At 37.9% G+C, this 10,369-nt stretch overlaps 1 protein-coding gene across 2 annotated transcripts in view; it reads right to left on the minus strand.

The window, feature by feature from the left end:
- glis1a (GLIS family zinc finger 1a) overlaps positions 1-10,369 on the minus strand; it is a 38,068-nt gene that overhangs the window by 7,313 nt on the left and 20,386 nt on the right. For both annotated transcript variants that reach the window (XM_014013013.1, XM_014013012.1), the window contains 3 exons: positions 8,413-8,526; positions 5,590-5,689; positions 2,464-2,620 (listed from right to left, as the gene is read on the minus strand). In XM_014013013.1, coding sequence (XP_013868467.1) covers positions 2,464-2,620; positions 5,590-5,689; positions 8,413-8,526 — 371 coding nt within the window. The remainder of the gene's footprint in view (positions 1-2,463; positions 2,621-5,589; positions 5,690-8,412; positions 8,527-10,369) is intronic.

Below are 10,369 nucleotides of genomic sequence, written 5' to 3' on the forward strand. Positions count from 1 at the left end.
ACACACGACCCTGAAAAGAAAGAAGCGTGTACAGAAAATGGATGGATGGAAGGATGGATGGATGGATGGATCTTCATTAATTTAATATATTTCTTCTCCAGTTTTTCTCACAAGAACTTTTTCTTCTGACTTTTGAATCAAATCTTCAACAGATTCAGTTTCTTCAGCAGCTTATTTCTCCTCTTCAACCCTAAATCTTTAAAATAAGTTCTAAGTAGAAAAGTAGAAAATAGCTGTAAGTAAATCAAAAACACAAACCGTACACAGTTTGAGCATGGAGCAGAGTTTGCACAATTCACTCTGAGCATTAATAAAACACCACTGACTCTGCACATGTTAGCTGTGTTGCAATCAGGTTTCAAGTATCACATCCCTGTTTCACCACACGTCTTTTATCGGGAAACGTCCTGCTTCCATCCAAGATGTCACGAACCATAAAGCTAATAACACTCAGCCAATGCACGTGACTTATTTTGTTTTCATTTCTGCAGAGATGTCATGTTGCCATATAGTTTATGAAATGCACCTTTTCCTTAATCATTTTCCAAAGTTAAATTGGTTGAGTGCTTGGGGAGAAAATCTTTACTTATACAAAAGTGCAGCACACTTATCAYGCTTTAAAAAAAGACCCATGACTTCAGTAAATACCGTTCGGTTTCAGGAACATGTTTTAAGAAAAAAAGAAAAAAACAAGGATCTGGTTACGTTTAAAAGTGCAAAAATAATGAACTAAACTTTCTGGCAGCGCACAAGCATGWTCTGAGACAATAAAAGGGATGTAAGTTAAGAGGTAAATTTAATTTAAAATAYGTTTGAACCCCTTTAAAGTGTATGCTTTATTTCAGTAAGACTTTGATGCAAAACGTAAGCAGAGTAAACTTTGTTGTTAAAAAGAAAAAAAATTATTAGGTAAAACAGGAATAAAGAAGGGATTTAACTTTGGTTAAAAAATGATTGGACATCACATTCCCGGTAATTACCGGGATCTATTAAAATAGCATATAATCTTCCCAATCTACCATTAAATCAAAGTTTTTAATAAGTATATTTTCAGAAAAAATCTTTCAAATTTAAATTCTTTAATTTCATTTATAAATTACCATCTTTCTCTACCAGAAATCCCTTCGTATAATATTTGACATTAAAGCTTGGGGATTCGTTTCTTTTTAAATATCAGGTGAAATTCCCAATGACATCATACCGGTTCAATAAAAATCAAGTAAATCTGGACTCTTGTAAACAAATCTAGTTTGTTGCCAGATCAGGGAATAAATCTCCAAATTTCAACAAACTTTATTTAATTTTGAAGATTCTGAGACGGAGAATTTTAAAAGTGGATACACACATCTGGTGACTTTGTTTCCCAGTAAGTACCTGGTTTTTTAGAAAAGGTAATAAATGAATAAAACTGCCAACACGTCACATTTTACATGYAAGTTCAACTTTAAGGTACTTATTTAAGTTATTATGACTTGTTTAGTCATTTAATTTAAAACTTATATGTTGTATTTACTGTTTGTTTACTAATAAAAACAAATCTAAAATCTTTTTTTTATTAAATAACAGCAATCTTAGCCTTTATGGATATAAATTAGCAAGACTCCCTTCCTTGTTTCTGCTGTTTTAATAAAAATCTTCACATACCGAAGATCTGAGGCCTCAAAGTCCAGAAATACCGAAGCCCCGGAGGCTTTCAGCTGCATCGTTTTAGTCTCACTTTATATTTTATCCTGAGATACGCAGCATTTGTCTCAGTTTCCAGAACACGTGAGTTGTGAGGGCTCCAACTACAGAATCAGTGCAGCCGCAAAGCCAATCTTTGRTTTTATTCTTCGGTTTTATTTGAAAAACCGTTTCGAAATTTTCAAAAACATGTCGTCACATTGCAGCAGGGATTTTACGGTTTCCAACAGTAAAACAGATTTAAAAATAACTTAATATGCATCTAATTCRCTTCAATATCAATATCCACGGGCTTCAATATCAGAATCTGCACTCAGTTTGGTTTAAACTATTTTTATCTTCAGCAGAAGCTCTGAAAAGGAAAAAAAAAAACTGCCAAAACGAAATCAGATTCAGCTCAATCTGATCAGGTCAGAAATCCCAGCAGCAAATAACTTCCAACCCCAGCCAGAAGCCACAAGGGGTAAACGGTAAAATATGTTTTTCTTTCTTTTTTGTGTGTTTTGAATGAGCTTAAGATTTTAAATAGCCTCTGGGAACATAATTAAGTATCATTAAAGTGTTCTGCTTCCCTTAACAGAAACCTGACGATACAATAAAAAGCAGTGATAAAATGTAAAAGTTTTTTTTTTCATTTCTTGTTTATAATGTCACTGGACGGGGCCAAACTCTGGGTAGGATGAATAAGTTTAACTTTAGCTGCTGCTGCCCATGAGTAAAACTGGCATCTGTGTTTGTGTTTCAGGTGGACTGGACTGGACTGGACTGGACTGGACTCACCCGTCTCTCATGCAGCTGAGGCTCGTCGATGAAGATACCGGACTGTTGGCGTCGAAGTTCCTCTCCAGGCTCGGATAGCAGGACGGAGCGTCAGCAGGTGGAGGAAGAAACTCTGGATTGAGTCTGTTGTGGGTTGAGTTGCTGTTTGAGTAAATACCTGTAACACAGATATTACACACTGAGTACACACTGAGTACACACTGAGTACACACGCATATTCTGTGTTTTTAATGATGTGAATGTAGCTTCTGACTAGACTGGGCAGCATGGAGGAGAGGGACACTTTTACGTCTTTGTAATATTGATCTGTGACACGTCATTTCTAATAAAAGTGACGTCATCAAGAAAAAAAACACAACTGTACATGTTAAAAAAGAAATATCAGTGTTATTTTAGCTACTTTTAGCTTTTAGTTAGCCTTTTAGATTCAAGAAACTGTTTTGATCCTTTTAGTTAGTGTTGTGCTCCTTTAAGCAAGCTTTAGCTAATTTTAGCTCTAACTTCTACTTTTAGTTTTTAGCTAGTTTCTAGCTACTTTTATATTCTAGCTGCAGTTTTTCTACTTTAGGCTAGTGTTGTGCTTTAAGTTAGCCTGTCGACACTATTAGGTACCTTTTTGCTACGTTTACCATCTAGCTACTGTTTTGCTTCTTTAAGTTGGTGCTGTGCTCCTTGTAGTTAGCCTATTGCTACTTTAAGCTTTTAACTAGCTTTTTGCTACTTTTAGTTTTCAACTAGCCTTTCGCTACTTTTAGTTTATAGCTACCATTATGCTAGTCTTAGATTCTAGCTAGGTTTTTTTTGTTGTTGTTGTTGCTACTTTTAATTTCTACAGATTCTTTTTTGCTACTTCAAGCTTTGCGCTCCTTTTGGCTAGCCTTTTTCTACTTTTAGCAATTAGCTTTTTGCTACTTTTAGTTAGCCTTTTTTATTTTCACTTTTGACCAGCCTTTTCTACTTTTAGTTATTAGCTCATTTTGAGCGACTTTTAGCTTCTCGCTAGATTTTTATTACTTTTAGTTTGTTTTTTTCCTCCTTTATGCTAGTATTTTCCTACTTTTAGTTTGTGTTTTGCTCCTTTTGGCTAGTTGCTTCTAGCTTTTACTTTAATCTCAGAATTCTGTTTTTTTTTTCTCTATTCTTAGAAAAATCAATCTCAGAATTTTGAGAAAATAGAATTAAAGTATAAAAATCTAAATTCTGTCGGTTTAATCAAACTTCTGAGATACACGAGACAGTTCTGTAATTAATGTGTTCATATAGTAATAATTATTATTTAGCTTGCTTTCACTTCTTTCTTTTGAAAATAATTCACATTTTCTACATAAATAAAAGGCTAACATTGCTTAACTGTTAACATAAAAACGTAAGAGTTTGTCATACGCGCAGCTCTCAACAGTTTACAATAAGCCCACATGTCCTCATAAACCCAGAAACAAACAGAGTTTAGTCAGAAAAAAGATTTTAGACGTTAACGTTTTTGATAAGGATCCTCTGGGGATATTTTCAGAATTAAACACTGACATGCTTGTTTCCCTCTGAATAAACACGGCTCGTTTTGTGCCGTTTGAGGCTTTTCCCTCCAAGTCCTCGGAGTAAAACTGCAAGTAGTCTGAAGTAATGGACATGGACAGCTCTCCTGGACGCGCTCGCCTCTCCTTCGCCAACCAAACCTCAGTTTCTCTGACAGCTTCTTGATCTGAGTTCAGCCATTGAAAGGGAGAGAGGGAAAGAAAAAAAAAACAGTTTGGCTTGGAGGAGCTGAAGGACGGGCGGAGCGAGGGCCAAAGTTGCCCACAGTCGGTGCCCGTTAATTGGACAAGGTAAACACGGGCAGGATGAGCTTTCGAAGGAGGAATGAGACGGGAGGGAGAGGAAAAGGAGGCAAATGAGGCCATGTGAGGAGAAATGAGAAGAGACAGCTTAACGGTCCAGGTGTGTGAGCCGGTACAGCTTCTCCTTGTTTTCACAGAGAGGCGTTGGAGGGAAACACAGACCTGCTCCACCGTTTCCTGTCGCTGAAAGTCCTCTAACTTTAAAAAGTTATTTTTAGCTTTTCCCTAGCATTTTGCTACGATTAGTTTCTAGCTAACTGTTCGCAACTTTTAGTGTTGTGGTCCTTTTAGAGTTGCTAGTCTTTTGCTATTTTTAGCTTTTGGCTACCATTTTGCCATTTTAGCTAGCTGTTGCTACATTTAGCAAGTGTCTTTGCTCATTTTGGAATTTGGCTAATTTTTTGCAATGTCTAGCTTTCAGTTAGCCTTTTGCTACGTTTAGCTAATTGTGCTACTTTTGTTTATTTTAGCTTCTAGCAGCTATTTTGCTAGTTTTATTTCTTAGCTAACCTTTTGGTACTTCTGGTCAATGGTTAGCTCATTTTAGAGTTTGGTTAGCATTTAGCTACTTCTAGCATTTAGGCAGCCTGTTGCTACTTTTAGCTAACTAAGCTTATAGCTAATCTTTAGCTACTCCAGTTTCTTTCTAGCAACCAGTTTGCTAGTTTCAGTTCTTAGCTAGCCTTTTACAACTTTTAGCTAATTAAGCTTTTAGCTAGTCTTTTGCTACTTTTAGTCAATGGTTTATTCATTTTAGAGTTTGGCTAGCAGTTACAGTAGCTACTTAGCATTTAGGTAGCCTTTCGCAACTTTTAGTTAATTAAGCTTTTTTGTTAGCTTTTTGCTACTTTGGTTTTTGCTAAAATTTTGTTTCCTTTAGCTTCTAACAACCATTTTGCTAGTTTTATCTCTTGGCTAGCCTTTTGCAATTTTCCTGTTTTTGCTATTTAAGCTAGTGGTTTGCTCATTTTAGAGTTTGGCTAGCATTTTGCTGCTTCTAGGTATTAGCTAGCCTTTTGCTAATTTTAGCTAGTAGTTGCTAACCTATTTATTCTTTAAGATAAAAYTACTGTTTTACTACTTTTAGTTAGCGTTTGGTCTTTTTAGTTATCTTTTTCTAGTACAACTTTTGGCTAGAATTTATTTTCTTTTATTTATTAGCTAGCATTTTGCTACTTTTCGATTCTAGCTGCTGTTTTCCTACTTTAACTGCATTTTGATCCTTCTAGCTGGCCTGTTGCTACATTTAGCTTTGAGCCTTTACAGCTTAACGTTGGAGAGAAGCACAAACCTGCAAAATCTTCTAAGGTTGGTAGCGGTGAGCTGTGGAGGTGCTGCCGTGCCAAACAATCACTCAGGACGTCGGATTCCAACATGGTGTGAGCGTGAGCCTGACGAGACAAAATACACACAAAATATGCAGGTGTTGAGGTGTAGTTTTGTGATTTGGCCATTTAATAATTTTGATTTCATTCTGCAGAAGGCATTTCATTCAGTTTTATACCCTGCCACCAGAGGAGAAAGAGAGATGATGTATGTCTGTTTGTGTTAGCAAAATATCCCTTTAACCACAAGACAGGGTATAATGTATAAATCAGATATGAGTCGCTTCTGGCTGCAGTGTGAATGTAGCTTTAATCTAAAACTCTTGTATGAAGGACGGCAGGTAATATGCATTCCTTTATGCAACTCTTTAATTTAAATATAAAACGTCTGTTTCGTGTTTAGCGAGCTTCGAGGACCAGATCCCAGAAATCTTGTTACTCCCAAACACTCAAACAAAGTTAAAGCGAGACAATTTACTTTATTATCCACCGTTAGCGCAGCGTCCCCGAGGACCTGCTGAGACATTTTACTGACAGAGGATGCTCACAGAGGCTGCCAGAGAACCACGTTCGCGTCATTGGCCAGGAATATTCGCCGTGTTTACGAAGATGTGAGCTGCAATGGTTGAGTCACGTCAGCTGCACGAAGTCTTATTCCGCCCCGGAGGGTGCGTCCGAACACAGAAACACACGTTGTTCCGTTTAAACCAATAAGGCTTTTTGAGTCCATTTGAGCGTCACTCACGGTCCAAATGAAACAAACAAGGTCCAGATAACGCCGAACAATAGGCTCACTATTCCCACTTCCAGGGAGTTTTTGTTTTGTTTCATCCTACTGAATTATAAACACTTTGTTCCCCCACCAAACTCCTTGTTTGACAAAAACCGGATCTTTTTTTTTTCCCTCGGAGAAAAAGAAACCGTTTTTTTCAGCCTTGAGCTGAATAACCTGCCCTGCGTCTTCTGCCAATAAACCAAACGTTTCTCAGCCTGGATTAAAAATAAAAAAATAATAATCAAAAGAGGAAAGCAGCTTTTCTGTTTTCATCTGGGAGCCTTTAATATCGCGGTTGATGTTTCTGTTCGGGGTGAAGGCCAGCATCGAAACAAACAGTTTAGTTTACTGAACTAAAACAAACGAATCAATCACTCCTGTTTGTTTACAAAAGCTTGTTTCGGAGCACTTTGCACCGAACGTTTCTGCAGCCGGAACGAATCCAAAAACCAAAAGTCATATCAAGATGTTTCAGCTGGGATTGTTTTTTATCGGTAAACAAGTTGTCTGTTTGTCAGATGATATAAAAAGATGTTTTTAAAAACTGTATCAGTCAAAGAAAAATTGCTGAAGGACAAACAGTTAATAAGGAACAGGAGCAAGAACTAATCCTGGACTATAGAGTGGATTATGAACAGTAAAGTGGAGTTCTGTTATAAAGTTATGAACAAGAAATGTGTTACCTGTCGTAGATGACACTTCGAGGTCCAACTCTGACCAGACTGATGAGCTAATGGCTAGTCTGAGCCAAAGCGGATCTTGGCTTCGCTCATAAAAGATGTYAGCTCGTTATTTAATCTCTTCCTCTTCAACCTGAGGTCGTTTTTAAAATTTTTTTATCTACGACAGGTAAGATATTAACTGCTCATCACYTTTCCACAGAACCCCACTTCTGGACTAATTTCATTCAAATGAGATATTTTGCTAACAAACAAACTGGGCCGACAGCAACAGTTAAGTCAAGGATTTAAGCAGCTGTTTTCTGTTTCTGTGAGTCATTTAACTTTTAGAAGTCATTTTCAGCATTTTGCTAGCCTGGCCCTTGMCTTCCTACACAACTCCGCTCAATTCTAGTTTCCCTTCGCTGCTCCGTCTGGGATTTCTCAGACGAGGATTTCTTCAGGAGAATTTCGTTTGGGCCAATCAGAGAGCAGAACGTCGATTTTCTGCTTAGTGTCTGCTAGTTAGTTTAGCATWCAGCAGTGGAGGAAGTGAATGAAGCCAGTCCDTGTTGATAAGGCTTCCAAATTAAATTAAATCTGTCTGACAAATCAGCAGCTCTCATTTACAGTCGTCTCGTTCGGCTCGGTACTTCTCTCCTCTCAGTAGGGTTGTTTACAGCGAACGCGATTTCTGGTTAGCTTCTTAGCTTAGCCTCCTTCACAGTGGAGCTGGCACATATACATCATTTTAAACTTCAACAGAGGCCACGCCTCCAGCAAGAATCACTTCTCTATAGCTGAGAGTCCAGAGCCTCGTACGAAGCAAAGTGAAGGACAAGGGTCTGGTTTTTACCAGGCTAGCATTTTGGTAGCTTTCTGCTACTTTGAGTTTCTAGCTGATTTATTACTTTAAGCTAATGTTCTCTTTTTAGAGTTTGGCTACCATTTTGCTAGTTTTAGGTTTTCTTCTTTTAGACTGAAGCTACTGTTTTGCTACTTTCAGCTAGCCTTCTGCTACTTTGACTTTGTCTAGACTTTTTTTCTTTTAGCTTCAAGCAACTCATTTGATTTGTTTAGTTCTTAGCTACCCTTTTGCCACCTTCAGCTTCTAGCTACCAAATCTTTACTTTTAGCAAGTGATTAGCTAGTCTTTTGCTAACTTTAGCTTTTAGATCACCTTTTTGATACTTTTGTATAATTTAGCATCTAGCAAACTATTTTACTACTTTTGGAGAGCATTTTGTTACAGTTTTTTTTTTTGCCAGACCTTTGTTTACTGCAGCTTCTAGAAAGCACTTTGCTAGTTCTGTCAGCCTGGGTCACAGACATGTTCTGGTCTGAGTCGTGGGTACCTTGACCTCCCGGTCTTGAAGGCCTTTGGAGGAATGAGCCTTGACATGTTTCCGTAACGAGCTGGGATCAGTGTAACGCTTGGTGCATCCCGGGATCTGACAGGCGTATGGTTTCTATAAGCAAAACAAACAACATCAGATGTAATAAAATAATTTCTCTCCATCCCACAAAAATAAATTTAGCTGCTACTTTTTCAGATTATTGCTTTACTTCTTGACCGATAATTTGACATTTTGTATTTTACTGTAAATAATGGAGCCAACATGAATTTGAAACCCCACAAATGTTTCAGGATTGTGGTTTCAGACGAGGCCGCAGACTAAACTCTGATCCGTCTTTTCCAAATAATAAAACTCATGTAATCTTATTTGTTTGAGGAAGATCAAAAATGTGCAAAAACACAGAGAAACGGCTCAGTGTGAGTTTAGCCGAGTCACATCTGCATGAAAATAAAAAGATCATGAATTTAATGAAGCTTCAAAGTGAAGCATATTTACCTTTCTTCTGAAAGCTTAAAGGGAAGGAAAAAACAAGAGTTCAGAAAAAAAAATACATAAACACAATTTGCATTCAAAATAGGGTCAAATAAAGCTGTAATTTAAGCAGTTACTCTGAAATTATTAAAAATGTGAAACATTTTAAGCTGTAAAAATCAGCCTTACATAAATATATGCGCATTATTCACAGTTTTTTGAACATCTTTAAAAATCCCCAAAGTTGTAATGCTCATAACAAACTTGAATTTAAACGTCTGTTACATTATATTCAGAACTTATTTACATTCAGACAGGCCTCCATAACAGTGCCAGATGTGTCTGATTCTTTATTTGTGATGAAACTGAGAAATACCGCCATTAGCCGGCGTGAAACCATGAGAGGGGGGGAGTAACTGTCTCCTCCTGTTGTAAAAACAGCCGAGAGCGACGAGCGGCTCCAGCTCATCTGTGAAATTAGAGATCTGATTCGCTGGATTTCTGCTAAATCTTTGCCGCTCGTCAGCAGGAGCAGAAATAACTCTGGGCTTTACAGCAAATCCACAGAAAATATTTGGTTTTACAGTTTCCCTGATGGGAGGMATAACCAGAGCAGTGGCTTTAAATTCAGCTCATTTTAGGCTTTTGTAGCCTCATATACTCTCATTTTTACACTTCAAATCTTAATTATGGCAAAAATCTACACACACACACACAAATATAAAAACAAACACACACGTCTCACGACTCAGTTCAAAATAATTGACATCCTGTAACTTTAACAGGACAGAATGGGATTCAAAATTACGTTCAATCTTTCAGCCAAATTTTTTCCCACAATTTAAGAAGATAAAGGACCCCTCTAATATATTTTGTATAAGTAGGTAGAGCTGCAGATTTCAGATTGGGCCATTTTAGCATTCTGACCAACGAAGTTGCGAGTGCTCTTACATTATTTTTAGCAAATAGAGAGCCAGTTAAGTGGGCCACACCCAGAACAAGGCGCAATATCCCCTCTACAGTGGAGGGCATGGTTCCGCTAATCAGCTAGCAGCTAATAGCGTAAACAGATTTTTATTTCCCATTTTAAAGTTAACTTTGAAACCGTTAGCAAATCAGTTAGCTTCCGCTAAATTAGGTTTTGCCTAATTTAAGTCAGCTAACAAACTAACATCAACAAGTTTGCGTCAGTCCCACCAGCCTCCAGCTTGAAGGACACAAAAACGTGTAATGCAGACTAAGGCTGTGTCCAAAACGGCAGGACGGGTCCTCCGAAGGTCGAATTTGTCGGCCGCATACGTCACAGCGCCGCGACGAAGGACGTCCAAAACGGAAGACTCCTCCGATGCGTCCGACAAATACGTCCTTCTTTTTCCCCGAATCGAAGGACAGGTCCGATGGATCCTTCCCGGCCCAGCATATCCCATAATGCATTGCGGCCCGACCGGAGAAATGGCGGACGAAGCGAGAGAAAAGAATACAT

Source organism: Austrofundulus limnaeus, unplaced genomic scaffold (assembly GCF_001266775.1).
Source record: "Austrofundulus limnaeus strain Quisiro unplaced genomic scaffold, Austrofundulus_limnaeus-1.0 Scaffold97, whole genome shotgun sequence".
NCBI lineage: Eukaryota > Metazoa > Chordata > Actinopteri > Cyprinodontiformes > Rivulidae > Austrofundulus > Austrofundulus limnaeus.